This window comes from Epinephelus fuscoguttatus, linkage group LG13 (assembly GCF_011397635.1).
Source record: "Epinephelus fuscoguttatus linkage group LG13, E.fuscoguttatus.final_Chr_v1".
In the NCBI taxonomy this organism is placed as follows: Eukaryota; Metazoa; Chordata; class Actinopteri; order Perciformes; family Serranidae; genus Epinephelus; species Epinephelus fuscoguttatus.
This window is the reverse complement of record NC_064764.1, coordinates 41417904-41440903: the sequence shown is the minus strand read 5'-3', so window position 1 is coordinate 41440903 and position 23000 is coordinate 41417904. Positions and strand designations below refer to the sequence as shown.

Genomic DNA, 23000 nt, shown 5'->3' with positions numbered 1-23000 from the left:
GTTTGAGGGTTTGACCTTTTCCCTGCTCGACTGACTGCGTCTCATCACTGCAGACATTTAAAGCATCATTAAAACACACGTATGGATGCCTCATAGTTTAGTCTTTCTGTCTCCATCAGTGGTGTGAAGTGCTCGCTGCAGTTTGATGTGACGTTACCTTTTGGTGCCGCAGGCGTCGGGGCAGGTGGGGCACTTCTCACAGGTGTCTCCAAAGGCTCCTGGCTCGGTGCACTGACAGCGGCCGCACATGCAGCTTCCTCGCCCGCTGCACATCTGCCCGTCGTCTGAGATGCAGGACGACGTCTCTGTAGAGCAGTTACAGTTGTCTCCGATGTAACCAGCATGGCATTTACACTCCCCACAGTGACATTCTCCGTGACCTGGGAGAGAAGAACAGAGCAGGTCAGCATAGTCACTCACTGGGACAGTTATAACATGATACCATCCAGGTACACTTAAAAACATAGAGGGATACAAGTGGGAACAACAGGGGCTGAAAAATGAAGCCAACACAGAAGAGCAAAAAACTGCAGGTCCTCTAATGTCCACTTGAGGCTGGTTCCAAGAGAGAGTCAATCCTCTTAGACCCCCATGTTAAAATGTCCAACTTTACAGCAGAAATAAACATGTTTATTAACATGCTAAAGTGCCTTCATGACATTCACAAATGGATGTCACAAAACTCCCTGCAGCTTAATCTCAAAAATATATTTCCAGGATCAGATCATTCCTTTCTAACAAACATCTGGGAACTGTTATTCATGCATTCACAACCAGTTGACTAGATTATTGTGATTCCTTGCTTTCTGGCATCAGTCAAAAATCCTTCTCATGCCTCCAGCTCATCCAAAACTCTGCTGCCAGAATCTTGACTCAGACTAGAAGATATGACCACATCACACCAATTCTGGCGTCCCTCCTCTGGTGACCTGCTGCTTTTAATATTGATTTTAAGATTTAACTGATTACTTACAGAGAGGCCTCACTCCAAGTTATATAACTGATCTTTTATTGCCCTATGTTCCTTCTTACACCTTGTGCCCTCAACACCCTGAGTAGGTGTAGGGTGTGGTTCAGGAAAGGCTCTATGAGTCAGGTCCACCCCTCGCTCCTCCACAGCTCCACTCTCTTTTCCAAATATGGTCACTTCTGGCTCCAAAAATCCAAACTGCCAAAACTGAGGCTTCTAAAGGGGAGTTCACAAACCAGTGGGTGACTTTGTCCATTATTTTTATGATCAAATAACTTCATATTCACACTTTGTGCAACTTTCCATAAAGAGAATTATAAATACACCATGGGATCACACCAGTGGCCAATCCAGAGCCAGCTGAGAGCGGCTGCGTGCACAAAAACCAAAAAGGCAGAGTGCAAACTTTATTTAAAGTTAAAGTTAAAGTACAGCCTGGTGGGCAGCACAGATTTGGCCCACAAGAGGACACCGGGTGGCCCACCGACCATTTTCTAATTCACAAAACAAAGTGATTCAAATCTGGAGTGCGAAAACAGCATCAACATAGAGCTTGTTTCCAAAATGTACTACAGGTGGATCCCCTGAACCCCCTGACGCAGGTCTGGGCTAATTCTTTTTTCTATTAATTATTAATGTGTGGTTATTAGACTGGCCCCTGGCCTCCTGTCATTTTGCAAAAGTGGCCCCCTGCAAAGGCAAGCTCAGTATCCCTGCTGACGTCCTGTCTCTTCACCTGCACAAACCTCACCCAGTTACAAAATTAGCTCCGTTTAATTTTTCCCCTGTTGGGGAAACCATACACTCAGTGTCCTGACAAAACAGAATTTGTGCAACCTGCACAAACAGAATCCTTCAACATGATGAAGATGATAAAATACAAAGCCAATCTACTGATAAGTACCAACTCATGACAGCTCACAACCACTAATGCCTACTACTGCGCAATGTGCTGAGGCAGAGTCAAGTATGACTCCCCCCATTATGTAATATGACACGTCTGATGTATGATGCTAAAAAGAGCCATTTTAGAAGCATTGCTTAGAATGGGTTAATTTCCTTTGAAACTCTGACCTAATGTCTTTTTAAACATATAACTGCATTAATTTTTCATATGGCCATTTTTCAGGAAAGATTCAGTATGAATTTTGCAAAAACATTAACGTGCAAGTTGCTTTTTAAGGGTTTTAAAGGCTGGAATCAACATAACTAATTCATCTGTATGATGTTAGAACAGATCCACTCTTCTGGTTTTAGTTTTTCCACCAGATTTTGGAGTCTGGCTGCAGAAATTTGCTTCATAAATCCTGAAGATGTTTGACGGAGCTGAGGTGAGGACTGCACAGAACAGTCCTCCGCATTAAACCATTTCTTTATGGAACTGTCTGTGTGCTCCTCTGTGCTGTCATGTTGAAAAAGAGCCGCCAGTAGCAAAGAGTTGTTTGAAAAAATCCAATTATGTGCTGCAGCATTAAGATTTATTTCAGCTGGAGCTGAGAAGCCGAACCAAAACATGAAAAACAGGCCCAGACCTGAGGTACACAAGGGCGTCCGGATACTTTTGGCCACATAAAGTATGACAAAATCTGACCAGCAACAAGTGCTGTGACGAAAAGTGCTGCCAGTGTCCAGATATCTGTGATCTGAAACAACACCAGTGTTCTCTGTCTGAACACAAACACACACACACGCACACACACACACACACACACACACACACACACACACAGAGTCAAGCTCAGTTTCTTCTTCCTGAGAGAACCATCTAACCTTCCTCTGCAGCAGTGAACAGCTGGAGCAGCTGGAGCTTCACAGCACCGAGCTAATCCACGTCCACACAGAGCAAACTGCCCCTTTGTGCCACACACATTAACTTGTTATCTGCGCTGGGATAACGCCAACAGAAGGCAACTCTTTGGGGGAAAGCTGTGTCCCATCGGGTCTTGTTGAAGCTCTGATTGGTCTTGGTCTTGTGTGAGCGCTCTCCCTGTGCAGACCAGAGCGATCCCTGACGGAGGGAGGACAGCAGCTGTAATCAGGGAAGCGTTACTTGACAAGCTTGTTTCACACTAGTTGTTCCAAGACCCTCCACAAAGACAGCATTCATTAGGCTGCTATCTCAGCTGGGTAAGGAGTGGACAGACAGGAGATGGGCGCACTTTATCAAGGACAGGCTGCAGGCGGATCTAATCAACAATTCATGGTCTGTATTAGAAGAAATGTGGAACAACAGCTGGAAAAAAACATCAGTACAGTGATGTGTTGGACATACGAGGGCAGCTGCTGATCATTAGACCCTCAGTGGACGCTGGTGATGATCCTGCAGAGGCAAACTGTTCTAACAGAAGTCCCAACTGGATCTGAGCTGCTGTAAAAAGTAACATGTGGCTTTGTTATGGAGCCCCGAGACCACCAAAGCCCTGTGAAAACCACATAGTGTTTTGGGAACAATTCCCAATGTGGACATCAGAAATCATTGATTCCATTAATGCATGACAAATTAATTAATTCTCTGGTTCCAGCTTCTTCATTGGGAGGATTTGCTGCTTTCCTTTATGTGATGTGACAAGAAACCAAACACCTTCAGGTTTTGGACTGTCAACGATGGCTTTGTGAACTTGTGAAGGGAATTCTTATCTGAGTTCAAGTATCTTGGGGTGGTGGAGAAGGAGCCGTGCCAGAAGTCAAAGCTCTCAATTTACTGGTCCATCTACGTCCCAACCCTCACCTACGGTCATGAACTTTTGACATAAAGAATGAGGTCACAGATACAAGCAGCCAAAATGAGTTTCCTCCGATGGGAAGCTGAGATCAGCCTTAGAGACAGGAGGGAGCTCGGAGTAGAGCCACTGCTGCTCCCATCAAAAGGTGCCAATTGAGGAGGTTCAGGAATTTGATTCAGGACGTTTTCCAGGCACATCAAAACCAGTACGAGGCCTCGGACAGACCCAGAACAGGGATCTCATCTGGCCTGGGAACTCCTCCGGATCCCCCAGGAGGAGCTGGAAAGTGTTCCTGGGGAGTGGGACGTCTGGATAACCTTGATAAGCGGCTGAAAATGGATGGATGACGAGAATCTTTTACCATTTTCTGGCATCTTTTAGGACCAGTGGTTCCAAACCGGTCCAGCAACAGAGTCTAGATTTTTCCTTTTTCAAGTTTATTATATGGAGAGAATCGTACTTGGTTTGTCCGTGTTGTTGAGTTAGTCTGCAGTCTCTGACAAGTAGCTGTCCATTAGTCACTCACTCTGCAGCAAGACACAGCACCTCAAAATGAAGACTGTTTTTTTTACAAACATGTTCGTGAGTCACTTACGGTCCATTCAGAGTGGACCTGCACCCCGCTTTTGGACCACGACCCACCAGGTGGGAAACACTGTTATAGACCATACAATTAAATAACTAGAATTAAACTAATTGTTAGTTGCAGCCAAGGGTCAGCCTCCAGGGCTGAATAATTGAGACACCATGGGAAAAAACTGCAGTTCCTCTAATGTCCACTTGAGGGTGTCTCCGAGAGTGAGTCAGTCCCCAAGGACCCCCATGTTAAAATGCTCAACAGTAGAAATAAACATGTTTACAGCCTGGTACAAAAAACAGTTTGTGTCTCAATAACTAATTTCAACATTCACGACAGATGTACAAGGGTAAAGTTTTATAGAACACACCTGTTTACATTTAATTGAAGCTTATAGATGTGTATAATTTGGGGCATGGCCGCTGCAAATGACAGGTGGTGCTGTCCATTGACAAATTGCTACAGCAGTGAAAACGCTGGTTAGTCTCATGCTGACAGGTCAGTCATGTGTTTATCAAATCATAAACCTTTCAGAAAAATTAATTAATCAATCAACATTTATTTTTCTGATAAATGTGATTACATTTCCATTTCTGAACACTTCTAATAGAAACACAGTGAAAACAGAATTATGATGTGAGGTAGGAGTAAAGACTGTAAGGACTGAGGAGAAACTGGGTCACAAACTAATGAAATCACTGTTTGTCTGTGTAGGAGTGGCTCCCTCTCCTCCGGTCCAACATGCACTCATGACAGTCGGGGATCAGAACCATCAGATGGAGCTGCCACTCGACCTCAGACACAGAAGAACACAGGCTGTGATTAAACCCAGATTCTCAACGAGGTCACGGAGACTTCTCCAAATTAACAGGAAGCGTTCAGTTCAATCATGAACCCAGCGGTCAGGGTTGTGTAACAAACTGTCTGGAGTCACAGACGCGCTGTAAATTCTTCCTGAATTTTTTTCATCCCCTCCTAATAATGCATTTTTGGTTCATTTTTAAAAGGTGGAAAAACTGAGACTGATCTAATTATCTCCTATTTTATAAGAGTCTGGTGCACCACTCCCAAACCTCAGCCGGTAGAGGCCGACATGATGAGTGGCATTTGGCTGAGTCATGGCACCAATCCTGGGAACGTGTCCTTAAATGACACTGCTGTTGTTCCTGTTTCTGCTCCTGCTTGGGCATTCAGAGGGCGAGAAGTGTTTTTTTTATGGGAGGGTTTGGGGAGGATTGAAGAATTGCAAGTGCAGCTGCTTCGACATCGGCTTACTGTTCAACAAGTCCTGACGAACTGCTCCCAGGTCTGCTGTCTACACACACTCTGCTCACTGTAGATTATACATGCCTGCGTATTTGTTCCACCTTAGTTTGGGAAGGAGCTGCCTGGTGTTCTCCTGCACTGCTTTCTGCATCTTTAAAGCTGCACAGATCTACAGAGTGTTGTAGTGTCTTTCAGCTCACACCTATTTCTGTTTTGGTTCAGATTCACTGTTGTTTCCTGCAGCAGCGAGCTGCTAAGTCAGTGACTAGCTGGTGAACACAGCGAAGCATTCATCAGCTAAAGAGCCAAATATTTCCCTCAGGAGAAGGTGGAGACCAAAACAGAGCAACAAGGAGAGGGAACATTGGACCGACATTTGCAAGGTGAAAACTAATGATGCTTCAAGCATTCTGGACATGAACTAAAACGTCACAATAAGGTCACAATGAAAACCATAAAAAACTACAAATACCCTTTAACTGTGACGTTTTTTTTGTGGGCGGAGCTTGAATGAAGGCAAAACAGTTGTCCAAGACATTAGCTGGTGCTAGCTAGCAAGGTCTGTTGGCTTGTTTTGGACAATGGAGGAAAATGATACAAGTGGTGCGCTCGGAAACACTCATTCTGAGTGTGGGAGCGCACTCTGAGACAAACTGGACCGTTCATAAATTCGGAGCGCTGTCTGAATGTAGCGTTGGGTTATCCAGAGCAGCGCACTCTCAGAGTGGCAGAGCGCACTCTGGACACTGTCTGTGGAGACGGAGCAGCAGAGCGACAACAACCACTGACTTTCACCTGGGAAGCTGCTGTTCACTTCCTGTCAGATTGTAAGAGCCAGTCCCTGTTCTTTTTTCCTAAACCCAAGCACGTGTGTGTGTGTTGTACTGTCGTGGTGCTTTTATTTTGAAAGAGACTGTGTATCAAACTGTACATTTCCTGTGAAAACAGAAGTGTATTTTGAAAACAGACAATGCATGTAACAGGCTGAAGTTGACGCGGCGTCCCAGAACGTCAACAACCAACACACCCAGGGTACCTTGGACGTCATATGTGGACGTGGAAAGTCCATGACCAAACGTGGACATGTGACGAGGTCACAGTGAGGATGAGTTGCACATTACAACATGCTCAAAGCTTATTATGGGATTTTTGCCCAATGAAGCAAAAATAAAACTGTCTGTCGCAGCTTTATGGCGACAAAGGTTAATATGACATCAGGACAAACACAATTCTGACCTGAATTAATTTGTTTTTATACAACGTATTTGCATTAATAGGCCCAGTAACCAAAAGCAAAGAGTTAACGTACTTCCACTGAAGCCTCAAACCCAACAACCTCTTATCCACATGGAGCCATCTGACTCTGCAGAATAATGCCCTGACTACAAGATCCTGATATGCTGATGGTATAAAAGCAGCCTGAGTGAACCAGCTCAGCTACAGCCAGGTACTGACTCTTTATCTGGATCATGATAGCTTCAGGCTCACAACACCTCACTTAAGATAAACTGGCATCCTGATAGAGGAGAACACCAGCACTCAGCACGGCAGCAGCCCACATTCGATAACCATCAACATGCCTTACAACAGATGTTTGGAGCAAGTGCATGAGCTCTTTACCCACCATTCCTTTCTGTTACTGAGCTGCCAAGTCGATCCATTTCTTTCTCTTGGCTGCGCTGTTGGGGCATTTTGATTCGCTGCTTGACTGTGAGATTAAACACCGCTGGTGATAAACACAGCTGTGGCAGAGGAGGAGATATGGAATGTGTTCAGATCCTTCAGAGCTGTGACCTTCCTCTTTTGACTCCCAACTTTTCCATGACGTTCCTCGAGACATTCAGTCAGCTCGGACAGGCTGCCCAAATGAGGCCAAAAAGCCGTTCAAGATAAATCAAACTGAGAATTTGACCTCTTACAGGAGGTGCTTCCTCTTTTCTGAATAATGCATCTTGTCAAACAATCCAGTCCCGTCTTACAGACACAGTATGTGACCACAAAGCTGACTGTTCCAGTGATCTATTTGCTCTGTTAGCCGTCAGATCAGAAGAGACGAGTGATATGGAAGTATATTGATGCACTCAGTCTGCAATTCATCATTTAAGATTGCAAGAGATTCCTGTGCATGGGAGGACAGAGTCATGAGCATGACAGATGATTTAGCGTGCTCAGGGTGTTGGGTAACATTTGAGACCATCTGAAGTCAACAAAACAGCTGGAGGAATGATCTGCATTACAAATATGACTCTGCTCATACTAATATGTGCACTCAGTAGCACTCACAGTTTCATATCTTTTTGTTGTCAGTATACTTCCACACAGTGACAAGTGTAGCAGAGAATGAGCAAACTGAAGCAGACACCGGGCTGTCAGAGAGCTCAGCCTGCTGCAGCAGAGTCTCCCTCATGCTGCTCTCTTCCTCTGCAGAGCGGATTACAGCTCACTGAGTTAATTCACATGTTGCATCACGATTGCAAAGCAGGATGAAAAAAAGAATAAAAACCAGAGAGTATAGTCTAGCGCCTTCACTGCCTCTGCTTTCAGTTCCTCAGAATACGCCGCAGACTTTAAGCTGACATTAATAAATGAAGCCAAGTTCTCATTTAAAGATATAAATTCTGTACGATAATATGTGGAGGAGATGTCTTTAAAGTGCTCAAAGAAAATAACTAGAATTGCCGCCTTGCAGTTGTACATTGAGGTGAAGGAGATTATTGAGTCTGAGATACCCACACATCACTGGTGTTACTTTAAATAACCTCCAGCATCTGTACGAACAGATGAACGAGGGTCACCTATAACGCTCCGTCTACTGTCTCAGACTCTCAGCATCCCCTCCATGTTGAGTTTCAGATGCCTCCATCAGGGCGGAGGTTCAGCCTCCCTAAATGCAGCACTAAGAGTTACAGATCGTCCTTTGTCCTGTCTGCTGTCACTGATCTTAACCAGCAGTGACCACTAATGTCCATGAGTTCCCCCTGACAGTGTGATACTGGACTCTGTGTGTTTGTATTGTCTGCTTTGTTGCACTAATGACTGTCTGTGTCTCAAACTGCCCCTCAGGGACATTAAAGCCTTACCTTACCTATTGATTCAGGCATAATGTAAATCTGACTGTGGGGAACAGTTTGAGAAGAGCTGTGTAAGATGTGAGATACTCTTCCTCTTTTATATCTCCAGCTAGTGAAGCATCGCCCCCCTAACGCAGCATATGAATTATAGGCTGTATTCTGTCAGACTGCTGCCTTCAAAGGCACAATTATGGGATAAAGAATATATTTTTTCCTAACCCGAGCCAGCAGCAGACCCAGAGCAGAGACAGACTGTATGTAGATGCATTCCCACATTTTCTGCCTGGAGACATGCTGGGTTTCAACATCACATTTAAACAGGCCTCTGTAAATATTTGGAGATTATATGAAGAGGAAATGAGCTGTTGGGTTATTTTTAGAGGGATAGCTGTTGCGCCATATCATGCAAATGTGCCAGACAGGGAGAGCTTGGCTCTGGAAACAAAAACTAATGCGGCCTTTTTCATGAAAGCCTTCAAAATAAACTAAATGTTCCCTGCGCAAATTATATCTGACATCTGGAAGCAACAGCCCTCTGTGCATATCCAAATATTTCCCATCTGCAGTGATACAGTGTACAGAGAAGCGTCAGACACATCATCCTCTCTGCTGCGTGTTCTGTGCAGGAAACTGAGGGTGAGATGGACGGGACGCAGATGTGTAATCTGTCAGATGTCTACCAACTCAGTCCCAGTTGTTTCAGAGCAGCTGGGGAATCATCTCACCTTGGAGTTATTCAACTCTCTGCCTTTTTGACTTAAGCCCACAATTGTAATTCTTAGCCACATTTTCTAAATGTCGAATTTTGTAGCAGATACGTTGAAACTTTACATCTTTCAAAAACGCTGTGGTGAAGTTGTGTTCATGTTCAGGCACAACAACACTTGGTTATGAATTGGAAATGATCAGGTTGGGCTCAAAACATCCTGTAGCTCAGATGCCACTGGGAAACGCCACGCTGAGTTGCTTCTAAATCCCAAGTTTAGTGAAGCACACCCAGGTGCAGTGCCACAAACGCTGCTGGGAAAAGTTGTGACGTGTCGCCAAAACCACCCAAGTTTGATGCCATAAACGCTGCTGAGAAACCCTGCAATGTGCCATTAAAAACACTCACCTTACCCAGGTTGAGTGCTACAGGCGCCGCTGGGAAACACCCTGATATCAATTTAAACACCCAGGTTCTGTGGCCCAGATACCACCTGGAAAGGTGCTATGCCGCTTAAAACTCCCAGGTTTAATGCTATAAATGCTGCTGGGACATGCTGCCACGTGTTGGTAAAAAACACCCAGGCTCTGCAGCTCAAACACTGCTGAGCAAGACAAAGATGTGTCGTTAAAAACCCACAGGTTCAGTAAAATACACCCAGATTTGATGCTACAAACGGCTGGGAAATACTGTGATATTTCGATGAAAAACCATCAGGGTTTTGTGGCTCAAATGCTGCTTTGAAACGCCACAAAGTGTCAGTGAAAACCCCAAAGTTCAGAGCAACAAATGCCACTGGGAAACGTCGTTGTGTATCGCCAGAAACACCCAGGTTTAATCTTACACACACACTGGGAAAAAACCCACTAAGGCTTGCTAAAAAACACGTGATGTTGTTTGTTGGTCTGCAGTTCAGCAGGTGTAAAGTAACTGCGTCACTCTGGAAACGTTGATATAATCTGAATGAATCACACATGTAACAGATCTGTGGTTTGCAGATAACAACATGTAACAGGCTTCTTTCAAATCTGAAACAGACTAAAACAGATACGATCAGTTTCACACTGAGCCCAGATTCTTTATCTGCCGCAGAGGATCCTGTGCTGCAGAGCGACAGCGGCCGTCACACTGAACTCAGTAACCCTCATTAGGAATGCAGTGTGTGATATGATGTGGTATCACGCAGAGGGACGGGATGGAGGGCCGAAACGCTCCCTCTCCTTCCCACTGTTGACCCAAAGAGAGAAACAGTCACTTCCTGCGCTGCAGTGGCGGTCAAAGAGCTGCCTGTGTCCCAGAGGCTGTGGTGTGTTTGTGTGTGTGTGGAAAGAAAACACGGCCTCTAACCTCGCACATCTCCAGTGGCAGTCTGAAGCTCGGCCTTATTTTCTGCTCTCAGCTGAGCCTGATGAAAAGCTCCAATGAATATCTGAGATGTTTGTGGTGCACCCTGATTCGCCGCCGTCACACAAAGAATTCCTACATTTATATATATAAAAAAAAAAAAAAGAGAGTCTGTCTCGAGGGAGGACGGAGAAGGCGTACACGCTTTATTTCCTGTGCCAGTTTCCTGTGGGAAATCCTGCAGCACATTACTGACATACCTGCATTTAATCTTTAAAATAATGTCGCTATAAAAATATGAATGAAGGTAAATATTAGCAGCTAAACTTCCTGTTTCCATGGAAACATACAGCCACATTATTCATATTCAGAATCAACACGGTGCACTGTCACTGATTTTTAACATGTTAGTGAAAAGGTCATGTCTGTTTCGTTTAACTGGAGTCAGGTCTGAGTCACAGCGGCTGCAGAGTAAACACAGTGACCCAGACATCCTGCTGGGTATCAGCCCCACAATCTCCTGTTAGTTTCACTGTGTGTGCTCAGAATACCTCCACAGGGAGGCATCTGAAGGCGGGGTGACAGTTGGCCGTCACAGAGAAGGGCGAGACGCTGTCCTCATTCAAATATGAAGATTATGACGCTCACTTTTGGAGTCTTTTCTGAAACTGATTCATATTTGACACAGTTAAACACAAAAAGCAGGTCTGTCAGGACGCTATATTGTCCCACAAATTGTTCCTACAATAAACAATATTACTGTCATTTAAAGACCATTTTATGCCACTGACTTTCAGAGAGCAATGGACTTTTAATTCTTAAGAATAATAAAACACTGGAATATGACAAAACAAACATATTTTTTAAAAGACACCTGTTAATATATACAACAAAGTATATATAAAAGTATACAACCTTTTCTAGAATTACACTAAAAACACTTAGTTTGAGACTAAACACAAAGTTTGACATACAAAAATAAGATCAAGTGATGCCTCAGTGACCCACAGACAAGCTTAGCGAAGCTCCAGGAACGCAGCAGTCGCCTCCATAATACGGCCGGTGTGCTGCAGTCGGCTCCTGAGGATGGACGTCCTGGAGCTGAGCGGTTTGCTGATGGATTTACGAAGTGGAGGATGAAGTTTTTGGAGGGTGAAACTACAAACGACAGACTTTTTGGCTCGTAGTCAGCGGCTGGCAGGCTAACGACCATCAGGACTGAGCGTCTTCTGCTCCTAAAGTGCAGCTGCAGGCTACCGGTGAGCTACACTGTGTCGTCTCTGAGGAGTTGCTCTATTTTTCTTACACTTGCATGAGTAAGTGTGATGGGGAGAGCAGAATGAGGAGAGAATCACTGCGTCCAAGTCTTATAATGGTCGGGACAACCCTGTTGGTTATTCTGGCATCATGTTGGTGACATAACGTACGATAAGTCGGTAACATCATTATCATGATTTAAAAAAGAGACCTTGAGAGATCAAACCCTGCGTATCCTCTCACCTCCACACACTTGAACAATCCCTGCATGAAGTGAACAAAGATTTCAGAGTTACTGAAATTTCCACACACAGAATTCCTGATCCTGAAGTCAATGAGGTGTGTGTGTGTGTGTGTGTGTGTGTGTGTGTGGTGTGTGTGTGTGTGTGTGTGTGTGTGTGTGTGTGTGTGTGTGTGTGGGTTGGGGGGGAGCAGGGTTTTTTTGGGGGGGATTTCTGAGGAAATCTCCAATAAAGCTCTGCTCATCCAGTTTCCCCGCATCTGGCCTGAGCTCCTCTCTAGAGACATTTACAGAACTGCCGGTGCTGTGTTTAGGGAGGTGTTACTGCTCCACCTGCAGCACCAGCTCCTACTCTTGGTGACCTGTGACCTCTGTTGCAGAGGTGACTCTGCATGTTCAGAAAGACAGTGTTTGTCAGCAGGTCACAGGTCACCAAGGCTCCTGTTGTCTTGGTGTGCTGCTAAAAACACCCAGGTTTGATCTTACAAGGACAGGGTCAATGCTATCAGAATACACAATGACCTAATTTGGGAAATCCTAAAGTTAGGACAGTTGTATAATATCCTCTATCCTTCCTATCCTTTCATAAGATAGGAGTTTTTTCCTTTCTGTTTCTGTAACACTAAAACATCCTACATGTTGTTCTAAACTAGAGATAAGATGTCATATTAAGGAAGTCGCTATAATGAGGCCCCTGAGCTGCAAATTATATATTTGTTTTTATTATCAATTAATCTCCTGATTATTTGTTTGGTCTATAAAATATCACAAATTTGAAAGGTTATGAATAAACAAAAATCCAGAGCCCACTGTGGCGTCTTTAAATTGTTTGTTTTGTAGAAAGCTAAAACAAAATACAGGTAAATACTCACCTTCCTTTTTGGCACTGCTACGTAAACAATTAATTTCTTATGAAAATAGATGAGGGTTAATTTTTCATACTTTTTATCTGCAGTAAAAATATGTCACCGTTGGAGTGTATTGCTGTGTGACTCAGCTGCAGCCACAGTGGTGGTCTTTGAGACAGACTCGAGTTTGACAGCCGCCACATAGTTTTCTAAATAAAGCATTTAAACGTACCACGATGCGCTCTGAGCATTCCAGTTAATATGACCACAGCTAGTGTGTGTGGCGCTGCTTCTTTGTCTGAATATGTGAAATGACAGAGAGCTCCGAGAGTTAATTTCAGAGACTTTTTTTCAGCCAGACGAATCGATCCCAGCTTGCAGCCCCTCCCTGACCCTGGGAAGGAAGGCAGGATCTGAGTGTAGGACTTTAACTGAGAGCTCTGACAGCAGAACAATATCACCAAAACCACTCCACCTAATTACACAGCAGGCTGCGAGATAAAATTACTGTTTGGTCGCAGGCTCAGACGGCTGAGAGGCTGTTTCTTCTTATTGTGTGTTGGAGTGAAAAACATTAAACAGAAGCTTTAAATTCAGTCCGAGGTCACACTGCGTCACAGTGAAGGCCTCACCTGGACTCAATATGTTCAGGTATACAAGAGAATCCTGCACATCTGTGGTCAGATATCATTCAGCTCCACATCAGCAGAGCTCTCCCCTCCAGAAACAAACAACTGCCGAGCAGAGATGGAAACAGAAGTGATGCTTTCAATAAGAACCACAAAGACAGGCAGCAGAGAGCCTCTGAGTAAACCCTGTGAAACCTCTGACAGACAGCGGCTTCTGTAAACAAGGCGAGTCAGCAAGCGCCCAAACTGCTGATGAGGCACTTTGTTTTTTGGGGTTTTTTTCCACAGAAAATTCACAGACAGGACAAAATAACATCAGAAATCAGTTCTGGTGTCTCAGCAGGCACTTGGATCATTTCCCCGAGTGGAGACTTGAGGTTCTTTGAGTTTACTCAAGGACACGAGACTCAAAGTTTAAACATGGTCAGAAATCATCAGAAATGATCAGTAATCCTCCTCCAGGGCTGAAATACAGACTGTTCTGATAAGAAAAGACAGAGACACAACACACAGAGGCTTTTCTGTCTGACTCCCCAAACTCTGAGCTGCTGAAGCTTCTCTGCCCGGGAGGAAAATAAGTAAACTGCATGGAGGGGGAGGAAATTAGGAAGTATCACTGTCAAACAGCCATTTTCAGCAACTTAATACTGCGTGAGATTAATTACATGTTAAAGAATTACTCAGCCCAGTCGCTAGAAGAAACTGTTGGCATTAAACATTTCTGCTAACCACAGATACGTTACATTTGCAGGTTTCATACGTCTCATATCAGACTGCGGTCTAGTTCATGCCCAACACTGACACAGATATTCTTTACTGCATGGCTTTGTTAAACCATCTGAGGATCAGGAGCTGAGTCTGTAAGCTACTGTACACAGATCTGTGGCTGATGGGAAAACAGCTGTTTGGCTGTCAATAAAAAAAAGGAAATAGTTTGGCAGTTTCAAAGCCACAGTGAAGACACAGGTGTCATATTAAACTAGAGGACCTGAGGCATCCATTGGAACCAACCATGCTCTGCCATCTTGTCAGAAAGGGGCCAAATAATGCTCCAAAGTTATGCTAAATTTTGGCGAGGGAAACAGGAACATTGCTATTTTTTGAAATTATTTCTGCACACTGTGGATCCTTATCAGTCTTATAATTACATACATTTGGTTTGACTGGAAAACTGAGAGAGGCAACAGTAAAATACTCTTTACACTGTTTCACTCCTGCACACAATCTGACCAGTATTTGATTAAAGTGGTATTTTATCAGTCATGACTCGTTATGATGTCATTGTACCTCGCAGAAATTTCTTGAGTCAATGTTTGATTTCACTTTTCTCCAACTGTTCACTGGAGGCCATTTTGTCGGCCAATAAACATACAAAATACATGTGAAAGTATGATTATTGGGATTACAATTGCAGGAAGTAATCAGTGTGAAACATGCTGTCCCCCTGCTCATATTTCCTGACGGCTGGCCTGGTCCCAAATAAAGCCTGGAAGTCCTGGATGAACTGATTTCAACTCATGCTACCTGATCTTAAATTAGTGTGTTCCCCTTTAAAGGGTTGTCACAACAATATTACCACCCTATCTGTGTGTGTGTGTGTGTGTGTGTTTCCGTCGGGGTAAAACAGCTAAAAAATGCGGGCTATTAAAATGTGCAGGTTGAGACAGGCTCCTTCTGCACACTCAGCAGAGCTGCTCGTCATCAGAAACACACACAGAGCCAATATCAGGTCTGGAGGAGATTGGGGGGGGGGGGGGGCTTCAAAGGATCCCACTTCTTCTTCTTCTGTGGTTTATGTTTATGTGCCAGTAAAAGAAGAAGAACGCCACTTCTAAAATAAGCAGCCTGCACAGCTCCCTGACGCTCAGAGGCCACGCAGCAGCAGCAGCAGCAGCAGCAGCAGCAGCAGCAGCAGGATCAATTACACACAGCAGCAGCTCTGACGTTGGTTTCATGTGGAGAACATCCCATGTCTGACGGACAACAGTCATTAACAGCCATGAAAACAGTGTTTACTTGTAGATTGTCCTCGGCCTCAGAGTCATAGGACACCTCAACATCCACTGGCATTACTCACAGTGAGCAGAAGACAAAGGCCTATAAAAAGACAGACAGGAGGGGACACGGAGACACAATGATCACCTCTGTGGCCACACTTATCTCTGAAACTCTGTTTGTTAAAGCCTGACGTCTGCTGTGTCAGCATTTTGTTTGCTGACTGTGGGGGAAGAGTTATCAGACGTAACGGTACGTGAATGTCACCATGATTTGACTTTGGTATTTTTAAAGCTCTCCCTGTCAGCACGTGAGGAGGCTCCGGGTGTCTGGAGGTCAAGATAAGAGGAGGACCTTGTAGACTGTCAACAGACCGGACCAAGGGTTGCTTATTGCTCCTCCAAGGAGGCGTGATTATGTATGTGCCTGAAGATGATGTGGGACATTCTGTAAAAAGCTGGGTGAGGTTCTCTGGACAGATTTGTGTTGATCGACTTTGTTCTGTTATTCATCAAACTGACTTCCCCCGCCTTGACTTTCATTGTTGTCCCACCGTGTTTTCCCCTGACACCTGCAGGCGCTGTTTAACGTCAACGGCGACCGGCCACGTATCATGCCGACGTGATACGATGGCTTTTTGTTGTTGATGTCAGACGCCGGAAATCACTGCCCCAGCACTGGATTTCGACGACTTCGGAGTGAGACCAGGTTGGCAGCAAATAACTCTCTGTGCATTTTCTTTTTTTCTGGCGAGTTACCTTTGACCTGACGGACAGGCCAGACAACAGGTTAATAAGCAGCAGAAAGCAGAGTGAAGGCCAGTGAAAATATTGCAGTGGTCACTTCCTTTTTTTATCTCTTACTTCTGAAGTGTCTCTCTCAAACTTGGAGTAACTTGGAGCAATGTTCGAGTGCTGCTTGGACAGTATGTAGTGGTGTTTCACTGTGACGGCAAAGGGGCGTGAAGTCACTGACCAAGCGCTGGTATTCGATGACGTCGGAGTGAGACCAGGTTGCTGTTTGCTACTGAGCAGGTACAGTGGGTTTGTTCAGGGTCTTTGCTGCCAGGTTTATCTGTTTGAACATTAAATATCTTGTCCTTGTACTGTATTAAATTGAATAAAGGTCAAAGTGGTTTTTACAAAACATTACATTTTGTCTTTATGATTTACACAGCGTCCCAATTATGTTTGGAATTGGAGTTGTAGAATTCAGGAGCTCTCCTTTATTTATTTTCACATCATCACACTGTGGACAGCACAGCATGAATCTAACACGGAGCAGGCAGCTGTGATTGAAACAATTACAGCTGTTTACATTTAAGGATCTAAATCCTGGGGACCTCCTGATACTGAAGAACCACCCACGAGGCTGAGCTGTCCCAAAGCCCGACTGACTTCAGAATGAGCCCTGAAAACAGCTGCTGAGCCCAAATAATGAAACCCAAACATTTTTCACCCCACTGTAGAAACATGGCTTTCTGTCAAGTAGGGGAGAGCGGGGTTGGTTGGGACAGTGATGCAACAACATCGTTGCTATTCACCATGCTCATACACAGCCCTTATTCCTCACAGTTTGTTCACAGTTTTAAAATCTACAGCATAAAAGTACATATTTGGCTCATCTGTTATTTTTCTTCATCCATACTGGTTTTAGTTATGTTATATACAAACAACATATAGTCAGACAGCTGATTTTCTGGCCTATCAGAGTGAACAAGTGTAAATATTAGGTGTTCAAATTTAGAGTTTTTTCAATCTTATCGTTTTTTTTGGGGTTTTTTTTTTTACCCCAGCTGTCCCAGGGGGCGCTGAGTTTTCGAAGATGCACTCCCTGTACATTTTACAAAACTGTGCTTTTCATATTTGGGTTGAGCTGTAAAAAACAGACATCTTCATCTGTTAAGAGAAAAAAATATTTTCATCACTGTTCAAGCAGTCTGTCATAGAAAGTTATTTCATGCCGATATAAAAATGTCCCAACAGACCCCGCTCTCCCCTACACGTACATGGTGACTTCTGTGGTGAGTCTGACTCGATGGGGTTGTTTGTGTGGCTCAAACAATGAACAGTGTGCACGTGTCTATTTGAGCTTTGCTAAAAAATGTGAACCTGTCGATGCTTTTTAATTTAAAAGAGCATTTCCTGAGATCTCTGCTCAGTCTGAAGCCCAGTTATTGTAAAAACAAACTGAGTACACCCAGACGGCGTCAGACTGAGACTTAAAGAGAAACGCCTGCAGGTTTTTGAGTAGCTGTAGTCTCCACACAGCGACAGGATCAGGGTGTGTCCTTGTACCTGCAGTATTTCACCGCAGAGACCTGAGGTCTTTGTCTGCAGCGGTCAAGTTCAGTCAAGTCTCAAAGAGCGGAGGAGGAGAGGGAGGAGTCATCCGGTGTTTTCTTTACCTCGGGGCGTGAGGACTGAGTGTCAGGTGCCCAGGTGCTGCTCAGGGAGCTTTGTTTAGTCAGACACAGAAAATACACCCAAAGGCCGCGTTCACATCACAGGGCCCAACGCTCGGTTCACATGTATCCCCAGATCTGATCTTCCTGCACGACTGTTCATGTTTGGAGTGACTCATGTCTGACATCAGTGTGAACGGAGCTCTGCCCTGAAACGCCTCACATGATGACAATAAGGTCACACACACATGTGCGCCCAAACAATGACAAGAAATGTCACATTTGCAAATTAGGAATTTGGGGAAAAACTGATTGACAGAGCAGTGCAAACATCTCCTGAATGACTTGCTGTGCAGGTCAGATGAAAACGAAAAACTGTATAAGCCATAGCTTTAGCTCCATTAGCAGCTGTTATTGGTTGTGTGGAGAGAGAGGTGTGGGAGGAGTTAAGCTGAAAATACACTGGTGCCGCTGCAGTGCACACGTCATGTGCCGCCCCTCTCTCTTTATACATCCATGGTGAGTAGAGGAGTCGAGCTGCCATAGGAGCAGAGAAGAGGAGCTGCTACAGGGGCCAGGATGTACGAGCAGAGAGTGAGTGGAGGGAAATGCATTTAACTCTAGGGGCGGCGAGGAAAAATAGGAAAGTGGCATAAAGTGTTGGCTGATATTCATCATGCAAAGAAGAAGACATTTGCTGATGGCAGCGGCCGATGCTTTTCTGACTGTCACGTCAATTTTGCACGGACTACACAGCAGGGCTCTGAGGAAGATAGGTAACATGTTTGGGACCAACAGAGATTTTTTTCCCTGCTAAACATAATAAACAGAAATCTCAGCATGACTCCGCCCACATTTAAACTAAGTAGAGGTCAATCTTAAAACACCTGTTGGAGTGAGCAGGGCCTTTAAACATGAGCGTACGAGGATGCTGAGCTTTTTTAACAGCACATAAAAAATAAAAAGTTTATTCAGTTGTAATGAACCTGGTGTTGCTGGTGATCCCTGGACTGCCTGGGTGGCTCTCAGCCAAACTTTAACGAAGACCAGACTCACTAATTGTTGCATGTTCCAGTAGTGACACATAAAACACTCATGTGAAGCGCAAGACTTTGAACCAAACAGACTTTACAGACAGCAGACTGACCCCAGCCCTCTTTTCAAACTAACAAACAGCAGCTGACTCTCAACAAGGATCGACTGGAATAAATAATTATAAGACGTAAAAATAAGAGCGTGAAATAGACGACTGCTAACCAGATGCTTTTCTCTTTATAACTGCAAAAATATGAGAAATATTTTAATGACAGCAGCTCTGAGCTGAAGCTGCACATATTGTCTTCATGGTCAAAGTGACGCTCAGAAGTGCTTCCTGTGTTTCAACATGTCTTCACTGCAGCTAACTCCTCTTTATTTCACCTGCTCTGCCCCTTCCTGTTGGACTGTTTTAAATCTAAAGTAAAGTTCACCTCTGGTTTCTAACTGACTGATTCAAGTAAACAGCCCTGTGAGCCCGAGGAGATCTGTTTCCTTCAGTGGAGCACAGAGCCAGTAACGCTCGGCACGAACATGAATAAACACACATGTTCCCATTTACCCTATAAGGAGACACTGACATACACATGGTGGACATGCGCACACACACACACACACACACACACACACACACACACACACTGGCAGGACACAGCGTTGGGACAGCAGTTTTATTTACAGGCTAAAAGAGGGTTTGCGCAAGTCTGGAAAATAAAGCAGCGCTATTTCTGGCAACTGGAGCCTGCTGAGCGCTGAGATCATTATTTAGACCCAGCTGCAGAGTCTGCAGAGAAGATGTGGGTCAGGGGGGCAGGAGGACCAGGAAGTGAAGACTCAACAGTGACGAACAAACAGGAGAGAAGAGCCTGAACAACACAGGATCTCTGAGGATGATGATGATGATGATGATGATGATGATGATATCAGTACCAGCTGATACTCCTCAACAAACATTTAACATATGCTCGACATTTTCGGGTGATGGCTCTCTAAATTTGGTTATGCAAAGTTACGTCCTGAGGAAGTTCTTCAGCTGAAAAGTAAACAACAGTCATACGTCCATTTGTAAACTGAGGGAGGTGTTGATAAATAGAAACCTATTCTTAAAGAAGACAGACAGCTTTCTCGACCCACAGAGAAACATTTCATCTTTTAGTTTGTCTGTAAAATTCCAAAAAGTGACAACATTTTGAACTGTAGACTGAAGGTGTTTTACACTGAAGGATGTTCACATTAAACGTGGCCAAAGTTTCAAACACTGAGGTGAAATCAAAAACACCTCAGGCTCCAGATCGCTCTCAGTACTCTGTCTTCAATGTTATTTGTCTAATTTGGCGTCAGTATGACGTCATAGTGTGTTGGATGTCTTTACATAGTCATCTGCTCCAGGCACGCAACTGCAAGTGTTCACATTACTCAGCCTGCACGGCTACATGAAGCGACATGCTAACATCAGAGAAACATGTGGGCTTATATTGAGGCCCTTTTCCACTGCACAAAAAAACTGCAAACACCTGCTAACATCTGGTCGTGTAATGGAATGGGACACAATCAGCTGGCACACCTGGGTCAGATGACTCTAAAGTAGGCACAGGTATTTATCGGCTCCAGCTCTGATCGGCAGCGATGGGATCACAAGACCAAGATGGACGCACTAGTTTTAATGTTAACCGGTGAGATGCAATGACGCACCACCACAAAACGCGGCATCAACCGAAGAGTGCGCGTCAGCCGGGTCAGACCATAAACATCTCAGTAGCTGCAAGTAGTAGACTCAGCTCCTACAATAAGGGCTAAAATCAATCAATCAATCAATCAATCAATCAATTTTATTTATAAAGCCCAACATCACAAATCACAATTTGCCTCACAGGGCTTTACAGCATACGACATCCCTCTGTCCTTATGACCCTCACAGCGGATAAGGAAAAACTCCCCAAAAAACCCTTTAACAGGGAAAAAACGGTAGAAACCTCAGGAAGAGCAACTGAGGAGGGATCCCTCTTCCAGGACGGACAGACGTGCAATAGATGTCGTACAGAACAGATCAGCATAACAAATTAACAGTAATCCACATGACACAATGAGACAGAGAGAGAGAGAGAGAGAGAGAGAGAGAGAGAGAGAGAGAGAGAGAGAGAGAGATGCAGGTAATGACAGTAGCTTATAACAACATTATTCAAAGTAATAATATTATAGTTATAGTTCTGGCTACTGTGGTACAATATGTCATAAAATAAGGGTGAAAAATACTTCAAATTCCTTTTGTAAAACATTTATGATCTACAGCGTCTGCCTGCACATCTTTGTACACACACACGCTGATACTAATTAATCTGTAAAACAGTGCAGAGATCCAGTGAGTCACCCTCGCATGAGTTCTACTGACGAGAAACAGACATTAACAAATGCTGGGAAGTAAATCTGCCCACTGACACACACACACACACACACACACACACACACGCCCCAACACGATTTAGCAAACTATGAACTGACTATGAGGCAGTCTGATAAAAACATGTTCTGACTCACAAAGAAAAAACAAGAGAGTTAATTCATCAAATAAATCTAAAAAGAAAGTGAAACTTTACTTGGTCTTTGTTTCTTTGGCATTATAGTATTTTTTGAATTTAAGGGGTTCACCAGTGATTTCCTATTGCACTTCCATAAAGTTGGGGGATTTTGATCAACCATCTCAGGGGTTTGCACAAACACCTTAAGTTAAGATTGTCCCTAAAGTCCAGGTTAAGGTTTTTGGTTGCACAAAACATGTCTTCTCCTTCAGGTCTCCTTAAAATGTTCACTTAAGTATCTTAAGATTTTCTCCTTATCTTAGTCTTAAGGAATTTCTTCAAGTTAGTTAAACCATTGCAGGTGCCAGCAAACATATGGTTACCATGGAAACTGTAAAAATGTTACTGCTGTAAAATCTCTTTCGATGCAGTAAATGTCTTAACACTGCAAATTTCCCCACTGTGGGACGAATAAAGGATTATCTTATCTTATTTTCATATTTTTTTCTTAACTTGAGAAACCTTCTAAGGGATTCTGTGCAACACGCTTTTGTAAGTCCCTCAGCAAAGGAAAAATTAAGCCTTAAGTGTCAAACTTAAGGAAAAAAATGTGGGTGTTTTGGCAGCAGGTGCTTCTACAAATCTTGACAGAGTCTGTGAAGCGCACTTGTGTGTCTGCACGTGTCGTTCACCTTGAAGATTCTCCTCGGAGAGCCTTGGGGCTACACACACACACACAGACACAGACACAGACACAGACACAGACACAGACACACACACACACACACACACAGACATAAAGACAAAGACAGATGGCTGCATAGATTGTGAGGATAAGATTTCAGGAACATTCAGAGACAGACAGTCGTCCAACACAGGTCATCTGACCCCACACACAGAACATCCTCCTTCAGCTCCTGCTCCTGGATCTGTATCCTCTGTTATAATGTCTACGTGTTAAATAAATATCATGATGATATAAAAGCTACAGAAAAGTTGTTGTCAAGATGTAAACAGCCTGTTTCTTCTCTGAGATTATTACACTCAGGCCTGGTCTGCACATATACAGATAGCTTGGGTGACGGATATTTTCCTTTTCATTTCGGCCTCTCTTTCACACTCAAATGCAGTTTTAGGTTCAAAAAAGGCTTTAAAACTCTGGATTCTTGGTGTGTGTGAGGACATTTAGAACAGTGTGTTTGGCAGGGTTGGAAATTAGCACCCACCACCCGCCAAATGAGGGTGAATTTGGTCAGCGATGGGTGGATTTAATTAACCTGGTAAAAATTTAACAAACCATTGAACTGTCCCGTGAAAAAGTCGACTCAGTCACATGGCGCAATACCTAAGTAGTGTTGTGTGTCTTCAATGTGTCTTCCCAACCAATCCGAGTGAGGTTTTTCTACTTCGTCTTCTTG

The 23000-nt window shown here is 44.0% G+C and overlaps 1 protein-coding gene across 1 annotated transcript in view; it reads right to left on the bottom strand.

Moving 5' to 3' along the window:
• Positions 1 to 23000, bottom strand: part of itgb5 (integrin, beta 5) — a 73547-nt gene that overhangs the window by 12462 nt on the left and 38085 nt on the right. The window contains exon 12 of the mRNA XM_049593500.1: positions 158 to 380. Within this exon, the coding sequence (XP_049449457.1) occupies positions 158 to 380 (223 nt within the window). The remainder of the gene's footprint in view (positions 1 to 157; positions 381 to 23000) is intronic.